General features: G+C 44.7%; 1 protein-coding gene across 10 annotated transcripts in view; it reads left to right on the plus strand.

Moving 5' to 3' along the window:
• The window catches only part of LOC136715666 (calcium/calmodulin-dependent protein kinase type II subunit gamma), a 97905-nt gene that overhangs the window by 59091 nt on the left and 23637 nt on the right, over positions 1-15177 (plus strand). For 5 of the 10 annotated variants that reach the window (XM_066693009.1, XM_066693007.1, XM_066693010.1 and 2 more), the window contains exons 7-14: positions 1413-1515; positions 3551-3634; positions 3721-3815; positions 6700-6822; positions 7458-7541; positions 7674-7716; positions 9103-9165; positions 14352-14392. In XM_066693009.1, coding sequence (XP_066549106.1) covers positions 1413-1515; positions 3551-3634; positions 3721-3815; positions 6700-6822; positions 7458-7541; positions 7674-7716; positions 9103-9165; positions 14352-14392 — 636 coding nt within the window. The remainder of the gene's footprint in view (positions 1-1412; positions 1516-3550; positions 3635-3720; positions 3816-6699; positions 6823-7457; positions 7542-7673; positions 7717-9102; positions 9166-14351; positions 14393-15177) is intronic. The other 5 variants (XM_066693011.1, XM_066693008.1, XM_066693016.1 and 2 more) reach the window with 1 other exon arrangement.

Raw genomic sequence — 15177 nt, forward strand, 5'->3', positions numbered from 1 at the left:
GCCTGTGTCTGTGGGTTCCTGCCTGGGCATGTCTGTCTAGGGGTAGGGGGTGTTAAATCGCTATTGGACAGCAGTTTCATTTCAGGTTTTCTTGCAAACTCTTACCTTACATTTCTAATAGTCCACCTATTTTAATTTCCACATCTAATCTACAGTAACAGTCCGAACAATATCCATAAATGATTGAAGGACAGTGTTCCTAGAGAGCTGTACAGTCAGTTGGAAATAAAACATCCATCCCCAGTACATCGGTAGAAAAGTTCAGTAGAGTCACAACTCCGTAATGGAATTGGTTTTAGTTTATTTTCAGTGCCTTTTCAGTGCCCCCTTGTGTTTAATAAGGAAAACAAAATACTTATCTAGTCTGGGCTTGAGCTAGTGAGTGAATACTAGCAGGGCATTACCTACATTACTAAAATCTAACCTCCAGTTAGTTGTAGAGGTCACCCCAATCGCCAGTTTCACCAGTTTCTGAAGCTGGTGTTTGAACAGCAAATCAGTTGTTCAGTGAAAGGATCTCTGGTCCTTGAAGAGTGAAGGGCATTCTGAAATTTGTTGCACTCTGAAATGAAGGCAACTAAATGTTTGCACACCTTATGAAATGGTTTTACTTTCCTACCAAACCTGCTCTCCAGGACCAGGGACGGAGAACAAAGACTGTGTCAACTGAACTGATCTCGAGCCGTTCTACAGACAGCTTCTAATTGGTTCTTAGCAGCAAGGCTCGCGACTTCTTTCTTCTCGGCACCGGTGTGAATTTTCTGACACAGCAGATGAGTGGTAGAGGATGTTGAGGTCAGGGTTGCAGAGATCTGTATCCGAGAAGCTGGAGGGACTCTTGTCATTTTTTTTGCAAGCATGAAAAATCACAATTTTATGTATTTTAAAAAAATAAATGACCCCGGAAACATTTTATGAGTAGCAGAGTAGGGCCCACATTGAGATCTGACCTGTTGAGTTGCAGGCTCTTGTACATAGACGATACAGAGCAAATTCTGCTGCACACAGAGACGCATTTGTGATACAGGACTTGCTTTTTAACCCACTTCCTGCCCCCTTCCCCCGCCTTGGCCACTTTCTGTTTGTGCAGCAGATTGCGTATGGGGAGAGTATGAACTCTTGCCCCTTGTGTATGCTTGCGAGTATGCGTGTGTAGAAACCCTTTCACTGAGTCCTATATGTGCAACTAACCTGAACTCTGAGATTTGGAAGAACATATTAATGTACGTGTACCCCACTTCAAGACTGCTTCCAACACTTGTGTCCCCTAGATGAAGATGATGCAAACCACAACAAACCTTAGCAGTGTTTTTGTATAGTTATAGCTCATCTGTTCTCTGCTCCCAGTGTACAAGGGAACAGGTCTGCTTTGTTGATATGTAACCCTCTCCCTCCCTGTCCCGTCTCCCCAGCCAGAGAACCTGCTCCTGGCCAGTAAGCTGAAGGGGGCTGCGGTGAAGCTGGCCGATTTTGGACTGGCAATTGAAGTGCAGGGGGAGCAGCAAGCATGGTTTGGTAAGACTACAATAGAACACCTTCCGACCCCTTTTGTGCTTGGCATTGTGTCGTTGACTGCATTATATCAGATTGCAGGGCTCCAAACCATCTCTCTGTCTGCCCCGCTCAGCCATATCCCCGTTTGTGTGATTTCTTCACTCCACACCGATCCACATTTTATCATAAACGAAACCCCACGTCTGTGATTGTCGCCGATTGTCCATTGACTCCTAATTGGTATTCAATGAACAGAGCTTGTGCTCAACTACCAAAAATGATGCTTGGGCTATTGGAGATATAGCTACTGTGCGCCTTTGATATATGGAGTCATCATGGAGTGGGCTGATAGCAGGATAACAAATGATCATAATAATCCAGCCCCCTCTTGGTATAGTCATTCGTCTATGGGTTAATGGTCTTCCTAAATGGATTGGTCTTCTTGAAGCGTACTTCAAGCAACCCCCACCCCCCTGACAGATCAACACAAGGACTTACTCATAATATGTCAATTTAACCACAGACCTCACTGCGCAATCCAATAGATAATTAATGGAGGAGTATCTTTGTGACCGTCTGGTATTTGCTCCTATCATTTGGTCAATTCTCAAGTTGCTAGAAGGTTTAACATCCCTACATTTGCTGTAGATCCTTTGGTTATCTTAAAAGAAGTACGGTTTCAAATGTGTTATCTCAGACACGACCGTAGTCCACCTAGCAATGGATTTTAGCCGCAGACTGGCCACTCTTAAAACAGAGCGTTTGCATGCGGCTAGAGTTAAATGTCGACCGCCGGTTCAAGGGAACATGTTGCATGTTTTCCTATTAATATATTCATGCTTATGGATTAAAAGCTGCCTCTGCTCTCAGTGGAGCTGGCGCTTAAACAAGGTCAATCTATACCAAGATAAGGCACCGTACCAGTGCTTAAAAAGTGAGTTTGACAAATACAGTTTGACGGGCACCAGGGATGGGTGCTGGTTTTATAGCACACCATTTTTAAAAGGATGATTTCCTGATCAATGTTCACACCTGCATAATGGCTCCCCTCGGCCCATTGGAGTGAAACATTTCTGAGCAACTGCCAATATGCTTTTTGCTACACCTTGCAATTAGAGTTGTGTATTCATTCAGTTCTCTGAAATGATCTTTGTTCCGTTCCCCGGGTGATTCGCATTTCCTCAGCATTTTAAGTATCGGTAATTCACTCCTCCCGTTCATCTTATCAGGACAGCATTGATTGACGCAGAGGCGCACACCGCCTAAGATTTCCCGAAACCAAATCGCACCCGGCTTAGACTCGGCTCTTTCACTCTCGTTCGCTCCCTGCGTCGGAATGCTCTGCCCACTCTTTTTATTTTTGTTGTCTGCTCCTTCCTGTGTGTCCCGGTGGTGCAGAATTAATGTGGTGACTGTGCGGAGTGTGCCGACGCATTGTGTGTATACAGTGTGTCTGTATGGGTTTTGGATAAGGTTTCATAAGCCATTTGGGCAGAAATGCTTTACATCTTTGGCATTTCTGAGCTATTGCCAAATCTCTTATCTGATTAAGGGACCCAGACAGGCACAGAATGAACCAAATGTTGCAATCTGGGTGCAGTGCAATGGTACAATTAACGTGGTGGCCTTTCTGTTGCCACACACCTGTGTTTCGTAACTGCCAACATTAATTCAATGTGTCCGGGGGCAGGAACACAGTGCGTTTCCATAGTGGCTGCAAGTAGGAGTCTCGTTTGCTGCAGAGCCGGTTTCATGGGTCACCTTTACCCCCATCAATTTATCAAGAATTAGAGATCCATTTCAGTCAGAGGTGATTTGGAGTGAATGATTGTCTTTTGGCCATTGAGTATCAATACGGGCACCATATTGAACACCCCAGCTGCATAGCATAGTGTTGTAAGCCAGCTATGTTCTTCGTGCCCCACAATCCTGCAGGTTTGGTAGATCTCTCTAAATCATCCATTACTGAAAAGACCCATAACTGAATCCATTAAGTAGGAGAACAGAACCTGTGTGATTCCAGCTGTAAGCAACCAAACCTCTGTTCCCTGTGCAGGTTTCGCAGGCACCCCCGGATACCTGTCCCCAGAGGTCCTGCGGAAGGACCCGTATGGAAAGCCAGTGGACATCTGGGCTTGTGGTAAGTCCCCCAGCTCTGTGTGGTCCTCCTGTGGTACTGTACCACGTGGATAGGCGCAGTGTAACAGTATCTTTCTCTCTGTGCAGGTGTGATCCTTTATATCCTGCTCGTGGGATACCCGCCCTTCTGGGACGAAGACCAGCACAAGCTGTACCAGCAGATCAAGGCCGGAGCCTATGATGTGAGTGCCTAGCTCAAAATCTGATACTGTTGGGGGCCTGTCTGTATGTGTGTCTGCTCACTGCCGTGTCCGCTTGAGATGTGATCCAGGTAGACAGTTTCCTGAAGGCATGGGTTGCATGTTTTTGGGGGGGTCCACATTCGAGAGGCCACACAGATTAGAGGCAGTGCAACTGATCAAGAGACTTCAACACAGGAGCCATCAATACTGAACTCAACTGCTCCTCGGGTGTATGCAGATATCCGCCAAAAGATTTGGGACGGATGCCTTGATGCATCTTCAAAAAGAAAGTCGAGAAAGAAACAAAACGCTGATGCAAACTCCCTCGGGACGTCTGTCTTGCGGTTCTGCCTCCCGGCTCGGTGTTTCTGAAAGTCACTGTGACGGGCAGGGAAGAGACGTCTCTTTAGGAAATTGTCACCTGTCTTCAGAGCCCCGGGGGAGATGCCGCGATCCTCACTCCCTGGCACAGTGTGAGGCCTCTCAGAGCTGAATCTGAAAATGAGATGCCTGTATGTCACCTGTTAGATTTACCACAGTGGCAGTTGATCTAGGGGGAAATGATACCACAGAACATAGAACAAGCAGTGATGACAAAGTGCTATATACTGATTGGGACACAACACCAGGCATGCAAAGGAGCAGACTGTAACAGCATTATCAGGTAGGGCTTTTGCATCACTCAGGAAATGAGGCAGTACAATTGTACAGTAGAGGGCTGAAGTTATATACATATGTAGATGTGGTGGTGGTGTTGTAGTTCCCCAGCCTATGGGCATTTAAGTAGAAGAGTTTATGAAAGTGTGTTTTAGGGACTCAGACTGAAGCCTTGCTTGAGGTGGAACAGAAAAGCTCCACGGTGTTGGCGGTGTGCTCATAGTAATATGGCAGGGCTTTCAGCGATTGCTTTCCCTGACGGGGCCCCGTGGGACCAGTAACGCTCCCACTCCACCTGTCAGATTTAGTAAATGCGCAGCTCTCCCCGGCCCCCGCCCCCACACAGACCAGCCTCCCACAGGGGACCCAGGGCTTCAGTATTGATCTCATCAGGGGAAGCTGGAAGTCTCAGCTGCTAAAGGGGTGAGATTGACGCTCTCGTTAATTTTTAATTGGCTGCAATTGAGAGCAGTGCTACCAGTATCGATCCTGTCAGGGCTGGGAGACGCATTGCAGAGGGGACGGCGGGTGAAGGGGTGTGGTGGTCAGAAGCGTGGGGGGTGCTGTGCTTCCTTTCAGTGCAGAGAAAGGAATAGGCCTGTATATGTTTTCTCCCTGACATTTCTACTCTGCTCTGTTTTCTCTCAAAGGCTGCATTTTCTTGTAAAATCCATCCTAGTTAACAAGCGCAACAGCATAGAAACAGCTCCCCACACATGGCTTTTCTTTTTCAATACTCTTAAGCTTGCTTTTTTTTTTTTGCATTCTGCCCATCAAGGAAGTATTAAGACTTCACAGATCCTCATTTAGACTTCAGCAAGAATTGTTAATTATACCAATTGACTATTAACACATTTCTCAGTTGCAAATGAAATGCAGTAATGTTTCAAACTGATATCAACTGAGACTGGAAAGGTGGAAAACACCATACAGTAGGAGGCTTAATTATACTCCATTCACATTGCACCCGGTGTATTACACTGTGCCGTCTGTAAGCCTGTGTGTGTGCATATATTTATAATAGTTTTTTATTAGAGTGTATTGTGGCAACCCAGTCTGTGAAACACGGACGCAAATTATGAAGTTCTTTCTCTGACACCCTTTTTAATTCTGTATGTATGAGTTCAGATGAAAAATCCCTATTAGAAAACTCAAAAGACTGAAAAAGAAGCAGACTTCCTGAAACAACATTTTTGCCACTTCAATGTGGTTTCCTTCTCGGAGACGAGTGAAAGCCAAGTTGTTCATGTGGTTTTATTAACTGTCTGCGTGAGTGCGTGGGATTGGCATGGGCGTGCTGGCTGAAAGAAATGTGATAAAACTAGCCGTTGGTTTTGAAAAGGGGGCGGGGGTTGGGGGTGGCGCAGCGAGGAGGTTGTCGAGGCTCTTTCCCGCCTGGTTCCTTTGATCACTCTGATTGCAGTGATGTTCACAGCAGAGCGCATTGATCGCTGCTGTGTCCGACCAGCAGGGCTGCGTGGGTAGCCGGGGAGTGTGGTGCCAGTCTGTGCTACCGAATGGGGCGGCTGAGGAGAGCTCGCCCCTTGAAGGGTTAAAGCAACAGCCGTTCACACTGGGGTCCTCTCAGCTCTCCGCGTCGCAGCGGACAAAAGCCAGCTGAAGGAATTTCTTACACATACAGAGAGAAGGAGATATGTGTTGCATTCCCTGAAAAAGCTGGTAGAAACTTGGGACCGAGTATTTGCAGCTGGGTTCACCGGTCCCTGGCCACGGCATATTCAGGTCTCTTCTGTTCTTAAGTGATGATGACAAGGCAGTGATCCTGCAAAGATATTTAGGAAGCAGTACTGTTGGGAAGCAGAGGCACAGAAACCTAATTCAGCTTATATGTGACATACTGCAGTGGCATTGAAGAGGAGCTTATCAGAGCACTGTGTACTTTTTTTGCTGGCGTTTCATTTGAGCTCGATTTAAAATATGAATCTTGTCTTGAATTTTCTCCTGAGTCATCAAACCTCATTAAAACTTATATTTGACACAATACAGTAAGACTGAACCGGAGCCTATCTGAGCACAGGGCCCCTCATTTTGCTTCATTCGAGCTAGGTTAAATATGGCGGTTGCCTCGAATCTCTTTCTCAGTCATTCCCGGTCCTCCCCACCAGTCTGCATCGAGATCTCTCCAGGTTTCCACAGCTACCCAGCTCTGTGGAGGACATTTGTGACACGTGTATGCTCTCTCTCCCCATTTCTCTCTCTGTCTTAGTTTCCGTCCCCAGAGTGGGACACGGTCACCCCCGAGGCCAAGAACCTCATCAACCAGATGCTGACCATCAATCCAGCCAAGAGGATCACTGCTGACCAGGCTCTCAAGCACCCATGGGTCTGCGTGAGTACTTCTGCCTCTCTCCTTAGCTCCTTCCCAACCCTTCTGCGTCGTATCCGAGTGCGCCTGTCCTTCTCAGTTCCTAGCCTGCTGTGCCAGACAACAACTTGTGAGTGTCTGAACAGCACGTCCATCTTCCAGCCAGGTCTTTAAGCTACCCCTGGACAGATGGAGGACACTGTCTTTGTATGGCTCTCTGAGAGTTGTATACTGAATATATTTCCCCCCATGCTAAGTTTATTCCTAGTTTTTCCTAACGTAATTAGGTCAGATTGAAACAAACCACAGACACACCAGCCTCAATCAGGTCCACTTTTGCAAGTCCAAGGTGGTGACATCATCTTAACAGGCTTATGTACATCATGTGCCTTTTTCCATTGAAAACACTGACTCCGAAGATGGAAATTGTGGTCTTTAGAGTCCCCTGTTGCCAGTTTCAACATTTCTATTTTGATTTTGTTTATTCTTCAAGAAGTACGGTAAACTTAGCATGATGGGAACTGCTCTGTGGAGTGTTTCAGCCCTGGTCAGTTCTCACGGTCGATGTATGTTTGTCCAACTGTCTCTCTACCTTCCTGAATTTATGTGTGGCTGTAGACCGTAGTCCTTCTGACTGGAATTCTCTCTTTCTCGTCCAGCAACGCTCAACCGTGGCCTCCATGATGCACCGCCAAGAGACCGTGGAGTGTCTACGCAAGTTCAACGCCCGGAGAAAACTTAAGGTAGGTCTCCACTTGAAACTCGCCTTCTTTTTTCAAGGACAAGGGTCAACGAGGGTCGTTTTTGTGGGTGGGTTTTGGGACTGTGTGTGCTGAGGTGGCAGTGATCACAGCTCTGCTTGTCTTTTGTTGCAGGGAGCCATCCTGACCACCATGCTGGTGTCAAGAAACTTCTCTGGTAAGTGCGTTGGAGGAAAGCCCTTAGTGTGGCGAGGGGAGAGATTTCGGTCCAATTCCTGCATCAGTCCTACTATATTTCGGTGATTTTGATTCCAGGGACCTGTAATACCTGTAATATGATAAGTAGCCTGTAGTGAATTCATTTAAGGAAGACCAGTTCGGCACAATTCAGTAACGGGAAACTGGGGTTGGAACAATAGCCACCTGGAGCCCTCAAGGGAACTGAGTTTGAGACCCCAGAGTAAATCGAAAAGATTGATAGAGATTAACAGGATGGGGATGCTGTGGTCTTCCGGTTCCTCTGACTCTGTGTAGTGTCGTGTTGTGCTGTGGTGTTCAGTCCCGCCCCTAACCCTTTGAGTAAAACCCTCTAGGATTTTGCACAGCTCCCTCTGCTGGGCCGACGTGGCACTGCAGCTCTTGTCTCAGAGTGTGAACCCTGAAGCCACAATTCACACTCCACTGGACACAGTAACTAATCCCACAGGCAGATTCTCTACTTTGTGTGTGTGTTGTGTGTGTGTGTGTGTGTGTGTGTGTGTGTGTGTGTAAAAGCAATTCTGTTTCGTACATCTCGAATAGCGGGAACCTCTATTTAATGGGATTGCTTGTCTCGAAGGAGAGCCTTGGAGCTCTCGGTTCAGCACTTTTGTGTAGTTATCAGTTCTTCTGAATGGCCCACTTAATGTGCGCTATATGATCTTATCTTGCCATTCCCCTCCCTGACTTACATCTGTAATAGGACCCCCATAGCCCATTATGTGTCATCCACGTCTTCTGTGCCGGGGTTGAACTAGGTTAAGTGATACTTTGCAATTGAGTTTCATGGCTACAAATACAAAGGTCACTCAGAGCTGGGGGAGATCAACACACGGCAGTAAAAAGATGATGCACTCGTCTCCCTCCGTTTAGTTTTGCCTGTGGGTCATGCGCATTTCCATTCCCCTGTGCAATACTAGATGCTTTTGTTTTTTCTTCAAAATACGGTCATTGTGACTTTGTGAGGCCACAACCGCCCACTGTGGATGCCCCTACCTTAGTGTACCACCCCTACACACATACACAAACACACACACACCCAAACACACACAATGAGCAATTTTCCTACTCATAGCACCTAGTCTTTGTATTCTTAAACCAGCACACGTGTGGCCACAGGTAAGTACTGGTGGACTGTACCTTTCAAGCAGCCCCTTGAACAGACTCAGCCGGTATGCTATGGATGCCACGTGTCAGGCTCCTGTGAGACTGGCAGCAGTACCGTACCGAGAGTCGGGCGGCCGGGTGACCCCAGACAGGGTAGTGGATGTAGGAAGCTGCTGTCGTGAGACACTGGCTGTGTTCGCTGGTTCCTCCCAAACTCAAACGCCTTTCTGTCCAATAGTGGGCCGGCAGAGCACTGGCCCCTCTGCGGCCACCACCAGCACCGCTGCGCTGGCGGAGCAAGGTACGTCCCGGCGCCAACGGGGAGCCCACAGCGCCCCCCGCCCAGCCAGCATGCCGCCTGGGAGCCTGCCCTGCAGCTGCACTGGCACGCACGCACTGGCACACACCCCCACACACACGCGGCACCCTCACGCCCGCCCATCCATCCATCCCAGCCTGCCCTCATTCAGGTGGTGTCACTCTCCCACGGTACGGCACTCTGGTCCTCGTCAGGCTGTACAATCTGCAGGCCCTGACACAGGTTGTGCACAATCAAGAGGAAAGAGCAAATTGTTTAGTAGTTGTTTTTCTTATTTGTCTGTTAATATATTTATTTTGCTCACATTACACATTTAGACCAGTATTACAAAATATAGAACACAGCACAGTGTAACAGTATGTGCCATCAGCTTAGTACAAAATAGAGCTGAGCAAATATATAAGGTGCAAGAATGCAGCACGTTTGAATAGCAAGCATGTAGACATAGAAGGAAAGAGTATATTTTTAATTAATTGAAAATAATGAATCTGTTTTTTGAAAATTGTAGATATATACATGCACACATACATAAATACAGAATATGAATATAAATGATGTACAGAATGGATTTTAATGTTATTTTTCTTCCACGATTACTCAATATAATGTGATGAGCATGAAATATCATGAGCTGGACAGGTGCCAGCAGATTGTAAACTCTGCGGTGACTCAAAGTACTGTACAATGGGAGCGTTACTGCCAGCCCTGCCATCCCACACACAGATGGCCATCGCCAACCAGTGCCAGCCACTCCTGGCATCCCTGGCACATGGTAATGCCTTGGGCGCTGTCTATCTGCACCCTCCATCAGGGATCGATCGATTTCGATCTCTTTATATTCCTTTTTTGTTTTTTAAATAAGCCTGTTCCATTTTTAGCTTCATAATAACTTATAAGTATGGCGCTTACTCAAAGAAACCAATATTTCCCACATACAGAGGTCAAATGAAGCTGTGCTGGTAGTCACCAAGACACGTTAACTGCCTTTTTGTTGCAGATTCTGCATGACTTTGTAAATAATCAAATTTACCATCAGTTATTCAGGTGTTTTTTTTTTTTTTTCTGCTTTAAATCAAGGTTGCATCAAATTCAGTCTGAACAAGCAAATCATTTTAACAAGATCTGCATTCTGGATTATTTTTCAAATGCCCACTTTGCACAGAGAACATGTAAACCCCTCTGATCCATCCCACAATGCATCCATTTATGTATGTTTGCAGTTTCCAACCAACCACAGCAAATGAGCATGCATAATCTGTCTGCATGTAAAACCCCTGCATTTGATTCAGACCCCCTCCTTCCCCTTTGTTTATGTGTTTTGGTTAATTTCTTGCTTGCTGGATTAATTTCAATGCGGGAAGCCCATCTCTGAAGTCATTGACAGCTTGAAGTCAGCCTGTGAGCCAAGCTAGAGAGAGAGAGAGAGAGAGAGAGAGAGAGAGAGAGAGAGAGAGAGAGAGAGAGAGAGAGAGAGAGAGAGAGAGAGAGAGAGAGAGAGAGAGAGAGAGAGAGAGAGAGAGAGAGAGAGAGAGAGAGAGAGAGAGAGAGAGAGAGAGAGAGAGAGAGAGAGACATGCACAACTCTGTCCTGACTACTCCAGCCCTGTTGCTTGATACTAGACATTGCCAAGCTGACCCTGTGTCTCTTAAGAGAGAGAGAGAGAGCGCTAATACTTTTAATACATGGCTGCCTTTAATGCCCTAGAGCAAGAGACAGAGCTGTGTGTGGACCCTCTCCCAGCTATAGGGGCTCTCGCTGCCATTGGGTGCCATCATTTTCTGCTGCTGCAGCCCTGGGCTGGTCGTGGGACTGTGTGGAGCCCCATTCCCCGGGGAATTCCCCATGGGCATTTTCAGTGCTGGGTACCTGCTAGGTTTGTGATGCTAACCTTACGGACTGGGGCCATGTGCATCCAGCTGCTGAAATCCAAAAAACAGCTGCTTGTCATTCTCAGTGTGAACCTGCTAAAGAACTTTTCCAGATGTTTTGGGCAGTACTGCAAACCGCTGCCAGCCTGAGTTTGCTTTGCTGAAATCATACTAGTCTCTAGGAAAAGATCTAGCAAGGAATGTTAACCATCTTACAGGCCAATTCAGTCATCTACATTTTTTATTTTATTTTTTTAAGTGAAAATGTGCATCATAAGTGCACATATTTCATATATCACTTCATTGGAATGAAGCATTTATTACTTGATAACTAGTGAGTGAAATATTAAAACAGACCTGCCTTAATTGTTCATGTAAACATATGCATATACATACATATATAACGACAAATAAGAGTGTGTCTTGCGATGATTACTTTTTAATTTAGTCTTCCGTCTTTTCGGTGGGAGTGAATGGCATGTCAAATGTGTTAATCCAGAGAGATTCTGTTTGTCGGAGGTTTGTGTAATCTGAACCAGCATCAAAGCAGTACTATCTATCCATAATGTATTATAGGTTTGTGTGTTTGAGTGCTGTGTTCATGGGTCTCGGCTATATTCTGCCTTTTTGTGTATGTGTAAATGGAATTTCTTCTTTTATTAATGTGCTACATTTCCTAAACCAGCACTTAAATGCTTTACATCACCGCACACTGACAGACACGGCTTAGAAAAAAAAGTTTCATATTTATATTTTTAAAACGACGACAGCCCACTACACACGTTAGACACCAACTGGAAGATTTTAAAAAGGGCGCAAATCAAAAAGTGGCTTGTGAAATGTGCTTTATGTAACCAAAAGGCTTTATTTATGTTTGTAAAGGTGGAAAGACTTGTATTAAGTGCCCCAAGGGGCTTCTAGAAATTACTTTGCAGCCATATACACACAGAGACAGTGAACCCTTGAATGCTTTGTAAGGCATAATGCAAAAACCCTTAATATCTCATGCCCTTTGCAGAAACTGTGAAGTAAAGTAACATGTTAACACCCCCCTCTTGATGTATCCTACAACAGGAAATGGTGTAGCACTCACATAAAGTATTAAATAAGTTGAAATGCATTTATTAAGTGATGTACAATTTAAGTGGGGCCAGTTATATGGCAGGCTGCCCCAGAATATGAAGAAATATAGATTGATTGTTGTACCACAGATTCTCTGCTCTGATTTCCAAATGCTTCTCTCGCCCCACTTCCCGAGCTCTATACTGTAATCTATGACCTCACTGTCTGGATGATGATGTCATCTTCACACGACAGATGAGATTACTCAGTTTACATAGCAGAAATATGATAAACTGGATTGTAATGGGTAATAAAGTACTGCATATAAACTCTATGACGCACTGTCTGGTAATGCAGATGTGCATGTTTATTGAGAAGAGTGCCAGGTATTCTCTCTCATGTTTTTTTTTTTTTTGTGAACGTTTGGCCTAAAGTCACCTAATAATAAATAAAACATCAATCAATCATCATTGTACTGAGTACTGAGCCCGGCTGTATTGAAATGAGCAGCCTGGACAAGTCCAAGCACTAACACAAGCAAGCACTAACACACCAACATGACTTGACTTCACCTTTCAGGACTGTGTATTTCACTGGGTGGCATAATCGATGCTCGTTTGTGAGTCGAAATTTGACTACTGCAGCAGTCTGAGACGCATTTTAGGAGTGGGTGGCTTATCTTTATAGGCTTATAATCTATATAAGCCATCAGGTTCTGCATAGTACTTGCTTCCGAGTCTTCATTTTGAGTAAAAGTGAGCTGGCAGATGTGTGGCTTTTTTTTTTATTTGTGCGCTTCATGTTTTTTATTTGTTTGTTTTTTAAGAGTCTGCAGTTGTAAACCTTGACCTGAACACAACTAGGAGTCTTTTAACCATCCCTGTCTTGGTTTAATGCAATTTTCTGTAGCGCTGCATGTGGCCCAAACTACACCAGAGCTCCCTGCTCTGCTCTGTACTGTGCCAGTGCTTTTTACTCTCTGGGGCACAACAGGAGCTCAGCAGGTTGTCTCCCCCTTTTCTTGGTTATGTGTAAACTGTGTTAGGAGATGCATTCTTGGAGATTTAGTTTCTGCAGTGGAAATTGCATGTCAAAGCCTTTGATTAATAACCCACACAATCTGCCACCACCTCATTCTAACTACAGCATGCAGCACATTAGCCTGAGAAAGACTTTTGCCTGCTATCTGATTTAAGATTTTTATTCTTTTTTATTAAGTGATGAGATTTTATTATTATTATTTTGTATTTTGCTTTACCCCCCTTGCTTTTCTCTCCTGTCCTTTTTCTTTTTCGGTGTCAGGTAAGAATCTCTCGGACATTGTTTTTGTTTTTGTTTTGTTTTTTTCTCCCCGGTGTGTTGTAAAACGCTGTGCTCCCCTCCTCTGCCCAAGCATGGTTTAGTCCATATGGGTTATTGTCCAATCAGGGCAGGGCTGTGTATAGAGAGAAACCATTGATATAACTGAGAATTAAAGGGTTGAGTAATCTGCAGTAATTTCCTTTATAACCCTTTTGATAATTTGTACGTTTGTAAATAAGCTCTGATTTAGTAATATTTTCAATGACTTTTTGAAGTTGAATCATCATCAAACAGGAAAACAGTCAGCACAATATCATGCAAGTCTCCCACAGCTGTCACAGACTCAACATGGGAGCTGGAGAGTAGTGGAGCCAATGAATAACTCCCTTTGAGCTCTGTTGACACTGAGATACTTTCTCTAGTCCCTGAGACATGTTGAATATATTGACTCAGTTTAAACTATCACACCCCTGCGCTATGGGCGTCTCATTTGACCAAGTGATTTATAACACTGTACCATGAGCCACTTGCTAGTTGAGTTGTGATTGGCCGACCTGAACGTTTTTTCAGCAGAATGTCCTTCAAGCAGCTCCAAATCTGCCCATTTTGTCTGGTGGGTTTGGGCAATGGCTTGTGTTGCCATACTTATTTTGACACATCTCTACCTTGTGACTTTGTGTGAAAGTCTGTGCCTTGTGACCTTGTGTGAAATAAGTAATTTGGCCCATGTGTGATGGGTCAATGTATAAGAGGGGGAAACATTAAATCTCTTCAGCTTTACCCATTGTAGTCAATCGTCTGGACTGCTTGTAAGAACCCTATTAAGCAAACAACAATACAAAAATAACTTAAGAAAACAAGTTATCAGAGGGACCTGGTAGCGATGTGTTAGTATTCTGTTTTCCTGACTCTTTTTGTCTTTCTTTTATCTTGCAGCAGCCAAAAGTTTACTAAACAAAAAATCGGATGGCGTGAAGGTAAGAGTTTTGTAAAGATTCTCTGTAACTTCCTCAGTTTTTTCCCCTCAGTCCCTTTGTGCGTCAGGTTCTCTGCCTTTTATACAATTTGGATACTTAATTTTTGCCCAAACTGTGTTTTAATTACCTCTTACTTACTTTTTCATAAGGGACTGAAGGGAGAAAAGATTACCTGAAAGCCTTGCTATATAACATTAATACACCGTCTTTAAATATTACTGTTACTTATGCTACAACTGTACAAAACTCGATGATGATACAATAAGACACAAACTGTAATATCTTAATGCCTAATGTCACAAGGGTCGTGGGATGGATCTTTTTGTCGCTGGGTTCAGGGTTGTGTGGGTCTGTATCTCTTCACTCTTGCCTATCAGACACACCCTACCTGGAGACTGCGGGTGTTAAAATATGACCACATTGTGTAGTGAGAGTAGGGCTCCCAGGCTTTGTGTGTTTGGTCGACTTGAACGCGGAGGGGGAATCTAAGTCTCTGTGCATATAAACGAATTGCATTACCAATCAAGATTTTCAGACAGTCATTTCCCTTGGTCTACTGACTAGTGAGGATTTCAAAGCCAGACAGGCTTTTAATAGATTACCTTGAAATATCTGAATATCTGACTCGTATGTTACAGATAACAAGGTTTGACCAAAGCAGAGAGAGAAATTAGCAAATGCCTATATTGTTTAATTTTGATATTGTTGCGGATATCTTTTGGTCCAGGCTCCAATTAGAAGCATAATACAATCGAAAGGGACTAATGCTGTCTTCACCCCCAGAG

The sequence above is a fragment of the Amia ocellicauda genome, chromosome 20 (assembly GCF_036373705.1).
Source record: "Amia ocellicauda isolate fAmiCal2 chromosome 20, fAmiCal2.hap1, whole genome shotgun sequence".
NCBI lineage: Eukaryota > Metazoa > Chordata > Actinopteri > Amiiformes > Amiidae > Amia > Amia ocellicauda.